This window comes from Globicephala melas, chromosome 5, assembly GCF_963455315.2.
Source record: "Globicephala melas chromosome 5, mGloMel1.2, whole genome shotgun sequence".
Taxonomy (NCBI): Eukaryota; Metazoa; Chordata; class Mammalia; order Artiodactyla; family Delphinidae; genus Globicephala; species Globicephala melas.
In genome coordinates, this window is record NC_083318.1 from 89,714,626 (window position 1) to 89,727,255 (window position 12,630).

The 12,630-nt window shown below is 39.0% G+C and overlaps 1 protein-coding gene across 8 annotated transcripts in view; it reads left to right on the forward strand.

Moving 5' to 3' along the window:
• Window positions 1–12,630, forward strand: part of SLC4A4 (solute carrier family 4 member 4) — a 354,361-nt gene that overhangs the window by 130,189 nt on the left and 211,542 nt on the right. For 7 of the 8 annotated variants that reach the window (XM_060299449.1, XM_060299452.1, XM_060299447.1 and 4 more), the window contains exon 4: window positions 10,522–10,657. In XM_060299449.1, the coding sequence (XP_060155432.1) occupies window positions 10,522–10,657 (136 nt within the window). Of the gene's footprint in view, window positions 1–10,400; window positions 10,658–12,630 lie in introns of those variants that run through there. The other variant, XM_060299451.1, reaches the window with a different exon arrangement.

Consider the following 12,630-nt stretch of genomic DNA (forward strand, 5'->3'; position numbering starts at 1 on the left):
ACCTTGTAACAAGGCAGATACACCCTGGTGGTTAAATTTGAGTGAATAGACATAGTTGTAGGAATTTCTCTTCCTTACTTGAATCATTTTTCTTCTGTAAATTCTCTGGCATGTGGTAGATGTCAAAAGACATAACTTAAGACTCAAGCAGGGGCCAAACAACACTCTGAACAATGTACTGACTCATCAAAATCCACATTATCTGTTATGATATTCCACCAGACTTCTTGGTCACCTGCTTTTTTTTTTTCACTACTGTGTTGCTTTGGCACCTTGGATATTGCCTCCTTGGGAACTTTGGAAGCTGACTTCCTTGGCAGGGTAGTGGCATTGCCGTGCTGGGCCCTAGTGACAGTGTCTAAAATGTGGTACCCTTTGCAGGTGATTTTGCAGACAGAGGGCAGCAACAGTGGGGCTGGAGCCAAAAGGATAAGTGTGAAACATCCCTTGGGGACCCGGAAAATACTTGGGAGGTAGATTTATCAGTGGGGTGCAGTCGCATGGTATGCAACTAGAGCAATGTCAGTGAAATTGGGTTATTACTGTTTTATGAGCCCATCCCCCCCGCCAAGGGCTCATGAATATCATGCAAACTTGGATTAAATGAAGTAGGGAAAATGATATGGTGATGAGAAAAATCCAGAAAAAAAAGTCAAAAAGTTTAGTTTCACCATTAATTAGTTTAGTTACTGTATTAGCTCAGGCTGCTGTAACAAAATATCATAGACTGTGTAGCTTAAACAATAGGAAATTATTTATCACACTTATGGAGGCTGAGAAGTCAAGATCAAAGTACCAGTTGATTAGGTTCCCTGGTCAGGGCCCAGTTCCATGGCAGCCTTCTCCCTGTGTCCTCACATGGTAGAGAGAAAGGAAGCAAACTCTCTGGTGTTTCTTCTTATAAGGGCACTAATCACATTGTGAAGGGCCCACTCTCATAACCTCATCTATACGCAGTTATTTCCCAAAGGCTCCATCTCTAAATATCATCACATTAGGGCTTAGAGTTTCAACATGAATTTTGCCAGGGACACAATTCAGTCTGTAATAGTTACTTACTTTAGGTCCCTACTGAGGCTGCTAAACCCCAAAATGACTGATTAGAATTTTAAGTCTTCCTGATAGAGATTCTTGAAATATTGGAATAATATTAATAATATAATTAATATAATTGGAATGATTAATAAAAAGCATCAGCAGACCCAAAAGTCTTTGAGCCAATGTTTCAATATGGTGTGCCCTGTAGTTTCATAGATAAAATTTATTTGACTGGTAGACCATCACTGGGACTACTTCTTTGTGAATGGCTTAGCAGCATTTTAAGTACATGTATTAACACCACTGAAAAGCCTAGTTTTAATTTTTCCAACCCACTGTGTTAGCAGAAATTATGAAGGAGAAAGAGTAAATTGAGGAATGTAAGGGCTACCACCTTTTTGTTCTAAAGAATTCTGAATAATCTTGTAAATATGACTTGAGTTCTGATAACATTTTTGTAATGTAAATTGTAGGTAAATTTTTTTTTCAACATTTTGAAGATGAAAGCCTAAGACACAGGTATTTTCCAAAAATATCTCAGTGAACTCCAGTTTTTATCATCTCTTGTTGACTGAAATTGAGCTTACTCTGCCCCTAAGTAAGATTGCTTGGTAGTATTCTGAAATCTAGGGTCTTTGCGCTGTTGACTCTTTAAGGCTGCATAATAATTTCATGGCATGTTAAGGATAACTGTGATAATTGACAGCTTTTCATGTGTGGGAGCTTATTAATACATGGATACCTAAGTATTTTAAAAAATTATCCATCTAAATGAATGCTATTTGGCTGTTTCAATTTCTTAGCTAACTTGAAACAGAAAAAGTAACCATCTAATTTACCTGTCTAGAGCCTGCCAGCATGTAAGTCAGCAGTCATTTTCTGGATATGTTGAAGTAATCTATGAGGTAGATTAGGGCATGGAGAAACTCTAGGTGAACTCGTACAGATTACTCCACTAAAAGTTGGATTCCATAAAAACAGGTTCTTCAATGCAATTATTTTGAAGATGCTGATATGTGGTTGGCTAATATAAGTTAGTTCTACCCTAACCCATTCAAATGGAATCATAGATGTCTATATCGTAAATCTTTGGTTGTAAGTGACGAGAAAAATTGCCTCATTACTTTTAGCTAGAAGGGAATCCTTACATAGCATTGAAAAATTACTGACTTCAGGCATGGCTGGACCTAGGTGCTTAAATGATGGCATCAGGAGCTTGTTTCTGTCTTGGTTCTGAGTTTCTTATTCCCAGGCAGGCTTTTCCCTTAGGGTTGCAAGGTGACCAACTGCGCTCAAAGATTTTATTACCATCTTATCATCTTAGCATAAAGTGAAGATTTATTTCCTGGAAGTTCCAACAAAAAGCTGATGACTTTTCATTTTGATTGGCCTGGATTAGATGAAGTGTCCACTCGAAAATTAATTGCTGTGGCCAAGAGTTGTGATATTCTCATTGTCCAGACCTGTGTCACAGCGGGTAATTCAGCCTTGGTGGACTTACAAGGATAAAGATGGTTCTCCAAAGGAAAATGGGGTGCTGTTATCAGAAAAAGAGGTTAGGGTTGCTAGGTGGGCAGGAGTAACAGATGCCACTAAAATGTGTGTATGTACGTTAAAGATTTATATGTATATGGAGATTTCTTCATTTAGCTAGTTATCATTTCTTATAGTTATGAATGGGAAAAGAAGTTTGAGGATTTTATATATACATTTAAGTGCATTTATAGAGTACTACGATGGCCTAATAATCAGATAAATTGTGGAAGTTTTAACAACCATGGTATCTACCTACAAACTTTTATCTCAGAATGAAGAAGAGAAACGAATACTTAAAATGATAACTGTGTAAACCAGTTGGTGATAGCACATTAATAACTTAAAGAAACAAATAGTTATTTCTTTTTATACTTTGGTTTGAGATCTAAGACTTTACCAGATGGTGGACTTTGACAAGGAGAAAATACAAAATCCAGAAGTCCTCACTTAACCCACAGAAGGGAATTTGCATGTAAGCTTGTCATGCACAGTATGAATGTTCGTTATGATCATTATTTCTATTAAAATTTTTTTTCTTGGGTAGCCTGCAGGGTGACCACATTGGGATGCTTCGCAGACCAAAAATAAAAGGGCCTGTTCGCAAATTGCCTTTCAGTGGATAATGAACCAAATGTTAAATTAATTTACTTTAGGACTATTTCATATGCCATTATGATTTCTGCCTCTTCTGAAATCCAGTACATTTACTGTCTGTACTGTTCATATGGAAATCTGACCATTTTGAAAAGTGAGATCATCCATTAGTGTGTGGTGGCCAAGAAATGGGCTTGGAAGTAACACAAGTGGGTTTGAGGTCATATCACTTACTAGTTGTGTGATCTTGGGGAAGTCTCTTAGCCTCTTAATACTCAGTTTCCCTATCTGTAATGTGAGAGTAATACAAGAGAATAATAGTAGAGGATATTTCACAGGCTTGTGTAAAATAAATGATGTAAATGGAAAGTACTAAACACAATGCCTAGTACAGTGTAACAATTCAAAAATGTTATTGAGTGTTACATTTTTATCAATAGCATTTTTTTCCCATTATTATGTGTTATCTTCCAGCTTTAAGTTCCTTGAGGACAGAGATCTTATCTTAAAAAACATTTTGTGTCATTTCAACAAATACCATAGTGTGTTGCATGCAATAAAAACTAATAAATATTAATTAAGTTATCAAATGTGAGTGTAAGAACTATACTTCAAATATTGCTAAGCCTCCAGGGTTTTCATTTTGTTACATCATGTCATTTTCCTAGTTGTGCTTAAAAAGAGGTAGAGGATAGAAGCATAGAACGATAGCTTGTGTGGAACTGGGGCAGAATATATATTATTCATTGTTTCATTCATTCTTTTACTCATTTTTCCATCCATTCTCTTTTGTATAACTTCACTGTGCCCAAGATAGGTGCCAAGAGCAGTTTAGGTAAGGCATGCAAAGCTGCAAAGACAAAGTACAGCAATGAATAACACACCAAGCAGTGGATATTAAATGTCTTAATAGATGTGCACATTAAATGTTGTGGTCTCTCAGGGTAGGAGGAGATTGCATCTAGCAGAGGAAAATAGCTCACCGGAAATATTCATTCTTTTATTTGTGACTTTCTGTACAGGGAATGGCGACTATATTTTGGTGCAGCTCATGCAAAGATGGATTAAGGGGAAGAGTAGAATAAGGACAGTTTTCCAAACTTATTTTCCATTTCAGAGTTCTTACTGTAAGCTGCTTTTTGCAAGCAAGCGGTTGTGAGTTTGTGTATTTGAAAATGTCCAAGTTTTATTTAGTCATGTCTAATTCATTAATACTCAAAGTGACTGTTAGGTGCACACTACTGTGTTGGTCTTTAAGGAGGGTGCATAAAATACAGACCCTGTCTTTCAGGGCCTTGGTGACCTAGTTGGAGAGAGAAGGTGCATCTACAAAAGTTTAGGGACTAATGAGCAAGCTGTATATTTGTTAGTGCCTAAATGAGTAATTCAGACATAAAGTGTTGTTATGGTTTGAATAAAGGAGAGATTCATGTCCCTGGGAATGGTTAGTATAGGTTATTGGAAAAGATAGACTCTCCATCTGGGCCTTAGAAATTGAATCAGTTAGAGAGGAAAGAAAAGAATATTCTAGACTGGAAAAAGGAACAGATCTGAAAATGAGCAGGTATATTTCGTCACAAGACACTTCTGGGTTGCTGTGGGAGAAAAGGTTGAATGCACAGATTGAGGCCAGAATTACATGAAAGGCAACTGCAGAGGCCAAGTTCAAGCTCCACAGGAGATAGAGTGCGGGTGTGGAAGTGATGTCTGCTGCAGTAGCTGGTGGCAGCAGTAAGTGTGGACAGCATCCCTGCCCTACATTTGCTTTCTTCTTGTTGGCAATGGGGGTTTGGGAGCACTGGGTGTCCCCAAGCCCTGCAGACCATCACGTGGTCTGCCAACAGTTGGACCTGGGTCAGAGAAACCATGTTGATATAGGACCCTCCAGGAAATTCTAGAGCTACTCAAAAAAGCCAAAACACATTTTAACCAGAGGGCAGAATAAAAAAGGAAAAAAATCAAGGCAGATTAGAGACATTAACTTCACTTTGATCTAGAGGCCTTCTGTTCTGACAAAGGTGATTGGATGAATTTGAGTTTCTCTCTCTCCTTTCTTTCCTCTCTGTCACCCTGTCTCATTTTTTTCTCCAGGTTCTCTTTTATGATGAGACTAGATTAGGTATTACTTAGAATCATAATCTATTCATCCGTAAAGCAAGTTGATTTTCTGATGTTTTTGCCTGCCCCCCCTCCCCCAGTATTAAAGTGAGGCGGAAGGGGTTTCTATATTTTCCCCTTGTTCTTTCATTGGCTGTTTCCTAAAACACACACCTTTGTGTTCTCATTACTGAAGCCACTTAATTCACTGAAGTAAAACATGCAGAACCTTTGGCTATTTTCTTTCTTACCTTATATGTTTTCAACCTATAAGCGTTGTCAAGGCTAATATCTGTGAGAGCTTTCTTTCTTAGAAGTTAGGCAGGTTTTGCTAGTAAGGGTCAACAATTTTCTAATGAACTTAAACCTTGTATTTTAGCTACTGTGGTGATCATCATCATCCTATTTTTCAGGTGGGGAACTTGAAACACAGAGAGGTTAACTAGCTTTTCTCAGATCACACAGCAAATAAGCAGCAGAGTTTGGATTCAAACCCAGTTTGGCTCCAGAGTCTCAATGCAATACTGTGTCTTGTATTTAGCTCATTTCTTTTTTTTTTGTGGTACGCGGGCCTCTCACTGTTATGGCCTCTCCCGTTGTGGAGCACAGGCTCCGGACGCGCAGGCCCAGCGGCCATGGCTCACGGGCCCAGCCCTGTGGCACGCGGGATCCTCCCGGACCAGTGCACGAACCCGTGTCCCCTGCATCGGCAGGCAGACTCTCAACCACTGCACCACCAGGGAAGCCCTAGCTCATTTCTTGATATGATCAAAAGTTATGGAAAAAAACGAACTCCTGATATACTTCATTGGGTAGGCTCTCACTCTGCATATCTTTGTGTTAAGAATGGTGTTAGAAATTGGGGAGGGTATTTGCTGGGCATAGAGGATGCCCCTCCCACATGTTGATATTGACAATACGATTGCTGTGACCTCTTATTTCTGATTCCTGGGGAAGCTTCCTTCTGATTAGGGGAGCAACTGAGCAAAGAAACTAGAGTAGAAAGCTCATTTTTGATACACAATTTTGGAATTTTATCCCAAAGGGATTGTTATATTGGTTGCTCAGAGACTGTATTTAATAAATAAGACAACTTATGAAAGGTGCTTAGATATGGGACCTGGAGAGGAAGACCTGGAGGTAACAACGTTACATCCTTCTTCCATTCCACTTTACAGAAGTCACAGCTGAGTTGCTGTCTGATAAGCAGTGAGTTGTATTTCCCTAACTTGAGAGCACCAGACCACAGAGTAATGCTCTGTGGATTAGAGCTCAGCAAAGATGTGTGTAGTGTCTGTGCAGGAGAATCTGTTCTTTAAGCAGGAGAGACATGTATTCTTCTCTGTTAGAGATGGGGACAAACCCACATCATATCTTTTAGAAAGCGACAAAAAGTTGATTCTCTAAACATAGACTTTTCCCTTCTAAAAGCTAATTCTATCTCAGGGATCTTCGATGTTGAATGTTGATGACAAGTCAGTTAAATTTGTGACTGTCAGTTTCAGAACCACTCTGCTGAGTAACTACATTTCTAGTAGTGTGAACACTCTACTTGTTAGGAGTCGTGTCCAGATTCTAAATTCTGCCAGTCATTTCTGACCCTCATATCATTTCTTTCATGCCCTCTCTGATCCTCTAAAATAGTTACACATCCCATTTCTTTTTTTTTTTTGGTACGCGGGCCTCTCACTGTTGTGGCCTCTCCCGTCGCGGAGCACAGGCTCCGGATGTACAGGCTCAGCGGCCATGGCTCACGGGCCCAGCTGCTCCGCGGCATGTGGGATCCTCCCGGACCGGGGCACGAACCCGTGCCCCCTGCATCGGCAGGCGGACTCTCAACCACTGCACCACCAGGGAAGCCCACATCCCATTTCTTGATTGGAAAGGCATTGCAAATGTTTTTACACAAAAGTCCTGGAACTTCAGATTTTTTTCTCCTAGAGATTTAAGAAATTTCAAAGCTTTTTTTCTAATTACAAAAGTAAAACATCTTGTATCTTATATTAATATGTATTCGGTTACCTTCTTTTAATGTTCTGCGAACACAAAACAGTTTGCAGATATTTTTCTTGTTTATTGGTTTATGTACTAATTTATTCACTTAAGTAATTAATTAATTAGTTAATGTTTGTTTTCCCTCCTAGCATTTAAACTCAGTAAGAATAGGGACCTTTTTGTCAGGTTCTTTGCTTTATCTTCAAAGCCTGAAGCAGAGCCTGTTTAGAACATAGACAGTACTCAATAAATATTGCTGAATGGATACATGAATGAGTTGTGCACATTTTAAAATTGATAAGAAAGTGAAAGGAAGAAAATAGAAGTCCTAGAAACAAACTGCATAACATTTAAAAGGTATGTATACAGGCAGTCCTTGCTTTACACTGTAGCGCAGGACCATAAAAATGACTATGCAAGCTGAAATTATACAAAACAATCCTAATGATCAATGGGAAGAGTTATTATTGTTCTTTGACCTTTAAAAAAATTTGCCAAATCATTAAAATCTCTCTTACTGTTGGCTATAAAGGTATAGGGAAGTGAAAAAAACAGTAAAACTAGTTATTTATTTAGTATTTGCTAATTTAAAACATTAGAAACATTGAGATTAAAGTGGTTGATTTCTTTGTAAAATCTTATCGGAAGTAGTTTGCGTTTTTCCTACAGTACAATTCATGAAATGGAGTGAGCATCTTTTCTATGCCCAGAGCAATTGTCATTCTCCTCTCTAAGTCTGGATCAGCTTCCAACATTTTATCGTTTGCGCTTTCTGTGTTAGGGAATGTCTTTGAGGGTTCCTGTAACATGAAAGATTTTTGCCAGCATCACTCCCTCTGGGACATCGTTAGCATCCTGTTACAACCACTTGCCTTACTATTGATGTTAATGAGTTCGCCTTCACTAAGTTCCTCTGACTGTACATCTAGAGTCTCTCAAATGGGGAATGGCAGCATTATCTACATTCCCATAATCAGCTAGGTCTTCTGTAACTCCATTCTTATTTGACATAGATTTCACTTCCAGTGTTAGTACTTTTTGTTTCTGTGCTGTACTTTCATCTTTGTTGGCTAGCTCCCTCTTTTGATTATTCATGTCATATGAATTTATCATTGGAAGACAAGAAGGCAGCACAGCTACACACTTTGCTGTCTGTGCATGAACTGGATAACAAATGTGTAGTGACCAATCACTGGCAGGCTTCGAAAGGAGCACTATGATTGGTCACGATCATGATGCATGTATGTTATGTACGTATACGTAAAATACAGTACATAAAATACAGTAATTGTATTTTATGCAATTACTCACAGTTAATTTACCATCCAGCTGAAATTTGAACTGTGTTGTTGGGGGACTAGTGTTCTTTAACCAAACTGTGGTAGCTGAAATTCACACTCATTAGAACCATGCAAAATGAGGGCTCTCTCATTTCCAGACTATTTTATGGATATATGTGTAATTTTTTCTTTACCAAAATGGGATTGCTTTATGCATATGATTTTGTAATTTTATTTTTTTCAATTAATATTATATGATATATATGTCAAAAAACAATAATCTCATCTTCATGTTTTATGACTGTGGTATTTGATTGAATGGTTGTAATATAGTTTATTTAACCAATCCTCCTTTTTGGACATTTAAACTTTTTCCGTTTCTCTCAATTATAAACTATGCTGTAGTGGTCACCTCTGTAGTTAAGACTTTGTGATAACAACTGTTATGTGTTTAGAATGAACATCTTGCTAGTGGTAGAATTGCTGACTCACAGGATAGATACACTTCAAAAACATTTCCATACCTTTTCAGAGAGATGTTTGCATTTAGGCTCCTACCAGCGACATAAATTGGAAGGTGCTGGTACATGTGTCCTAAACCCTTGTCAACATTGAGGTAATCATTCTTTAAAGTTTTTGCCATTTTTTTTGTTGTTGTTTTGCGGTACGCAGGCCTCTCACTGTTGTGGCCTCTCCCTTTGCGGAGCACAGGCTCCGGACGCGCAGGCTCAGCGGCCATGGCTCACGGGCCCAGCTGCTCCGCGGCACGTGGGATCTTCCCGGACCGGGACGCAAACCCGTGTCCCCTGCATCGGCAGGCGGACTCTCAACCACTGCGCCACCAGGGAAGCCCAGTTTTTGCCATTTTTATAGGTAAAACATAGATTTTATTTTAATAGTTAGTATTGATTACTAGGTAGGTTGAATATTTTTTCATGGGTTTATTTGTAGTAAATATATTTTCATCTACAGAATTTTATTCTGTCCTGATTATAGTGGTTTTCAGATGGTAGGAAGATTTTTGTTTTTTTAGGTTGAGTACATATATTTCTACAAAGTTCTGCATATGAATAAATCTGTGTACTCGGACTGCAGGTACATGTATATTCTTGGTTTTACCCAGGGATTATGAGGAGTATCTGTGGGCCTTAGTTTTGTAATATAGCCATCAGTTTCCAAATGCTTTCCATTTTTTTTAAAGAAAGAGAAAATAGCCCACAACCTGGGGGAAATTCTAGTTAATTTTTCATTACATGATTTTTAGGAGATGGGGTCAAAAGGAGCTAGTAGGGCATTCAATTATGTGCTTGAGTGTGTTGGAAATTTTTTTCCCCTCGTGTGTACAATATTTTACTTGGGCTTGTTTTTCAAGTGCACTGAAGTGTGACTAAACATTTTTGGGTACTGCCCTTATGTAAAGAAGAGGCTCCATCTTGTTAAATATTCCTTCATCAGCTTTGCAGTTAGGCAGTTATGGGCAGTGAGGAACCTGCGAGGGCGTGGGCTGCTTTGGGCATTGGACAGAGGGAGGGTGGCTGGGAGGCGGGGGCCAGGGGGAAACCCAGCATTGGGGTGCTTTGTTGCCCCCTCCCACTGTTGTAGAAAAAGTGATTGGCTCAAGCTGGTTTCTGTCTTATACTTTTGGGTGGGTCATCAGTGGGGAAGGAGGGAAGGTCATGTGGTTGGACCTGAGCTCATCAGAGGGCTAAAGGTTCTTTGCCAGTCGCCACACAGAACTGGAGCGCTGTCCTTCTGGAGACTGGTGGAGAGCTGAGACACAGTTCAGAACTAAAGGACTAGAGAAGGCCTTGGATTCCTGTTTGTCTTTAGATTGGGGACAAGGAAGGCTCAGCAAGGAAGATGTCCACTGAAAATGTGGAAGGGAAGCCCATCAGCTTTGGGGACGGAGGAAGAGCTCGGAGTTACACTTTCCTCAGGGTTGTCCAGCCAATGTTTAACCACAGTATTTTCACTTCTGCAGTCTCTCCTGCCGCAGAACGCATCCGATTCATCTTGGGCGAGGAGGATGACAGTCCAGCACCCCCTCAGCTCTTCACGGAACTGGATGAGCTGCTGGCCGTGGATGGACAGGAGATGGAGTGGAAGGAGACAGCGAGGTGAGCCATAGCTGACTGTGTAGGACTGACATGGGGAAACAAGGGCAGGGCAGGATTCTTGTCTGTGAGCTCCTTTCTCTAGCCCAGATGATTGATGAGCATGAGGTTGGCTGGGTTAAAGAGTAAAAGGATTCTTTTTCGACTTTGACATTGACATGGATGCAGGACACCCTTTATTTCACTGCTGAAGTCATTGATCTGCATTGTTATAATTTTAACCTTTATAAGGAATTAGAAGTAAATCTCTGTTTGTATGCTATTCAATAGTAAAATATTTAAAAGAGAGAAACTCCAGCACCTAAACATGATAGCCTAGTGATATGTGTTCACAGTCTCCACATGCCAAAGTATCTTGTGAAACCATGTCTGACTTATATTACCCATTCCCTGTTAGGAGGGAGGTTGCAAAGACAATGACTGTTACACACAAACTTGCCGTTATTCCAGGTGAAAACCTGTCATCTTTTAAACATCCAGTGAAAGCGAGTAGAAGGTTCACTTGAATTGGAAGTGTTAGAGACCTGAGTTCTATTTCAGACTTTTGTCACCTGCCGGCTGCATAACAGTTTCTCAGAACTTTGATTTCATCATCAACAAATAGTGGATAATAATGTCTATTACATATAATACATATGTATGTGATATAAGATATATAATATGTAAATATAAGGTTCTACTAGATATCGAAATATATCATGGATATTTATATACATACATACAGGTATATATATGGAAATGCTTTGTAAATTGTTAAGCACTGCACAAATATCTAAAGTTTCATTAATCTCACAATAAGAGCTTTTCTTTCTGTCTTTCTGCATGTATATTTAGTTATATATGCTACACTGAATCTTCTATAACATATAAAAATTCTGTACCATAAAGACGTTGATATAATACAGTTATTGGTCTCTCATTGTCATCATTATATGGGGATTCAATGCATTTGACTTTCACAAACAAAATAATGTTAACATATGCCTTTTATAGTCGTTTAATTCAGATCAGTTAAATTCAACAACTATGTTCTGAATGCATGGTACACATCAGGCACTGTTTTAGGTACTGGGAATACAGAAGTGGGCAATAACTCATTTCTGCTCCTCCATCTCTGAGGCTGCCACTTGAAGCTCTTCACTCTTTATTCTTTTGGGGCCACTTTCCATGATATAGTAATTGTCTCTTATTCCCCTCTCAGCACCAATAACCTGGATATTAAAAGTCCTTCATAAAGTATACTTTCAGTTCATAAAACATTCTCCGAAAGAAGGCTCTCAAAGTGAAAACTTGTACCAGTATCTCCATTTCATTCTTTCTTTTCCTTCTTTCTAATAGAAAAAAAACAGAGTGAGAATTATACTGGTGCAGCATGAGTTAAGTGTTGGGGAGATTTTGGTTTAGTCTTGGCTTTGCTGCTAACTAGCTGTTTAACTTTGGGCAAGTTATATAGTCATGTAGTCTTCCTGAGCTTGTGTTTTCTATACTATCAAATGAGGGTCATACTGGGTTGCATCCTCTCTAACATCATGCGTATTTTATAGCTCTAAAGTTCCATCCCTGTGCGTATAATTGTGTAGTCAGCTGCGACTAGAAGAGTTCCTTTGATTCTTACTTTCATCTTATAATTCTGTGTGAGTAACTATATAGAGTAGAATTCAGGTGTAGCATTCTGTTTTCTCTTTCAACCAAATGCAGACTACACTTTATTTTATGTGACCCCTGGTCCCAGAAATGTGAAGAGATCACAGCTCATTGTATAGGTAGTTCAACATTGAATGAGATGGACATAGTATTTTCATTTAAGGTTCTTAAAGGTTAAGATGGTCATGAATACTTTACCATCTTTAAAGACTTACTATTTCCTTAGGAACATATGTGTCATTTTGGTGATGTCATTGGTCCCTGAGAGACTGTATGTACAGCTGGAGAGGAAGTACGGTGGGAGGACACCATGTATCGGGGGAAGTTGTCCA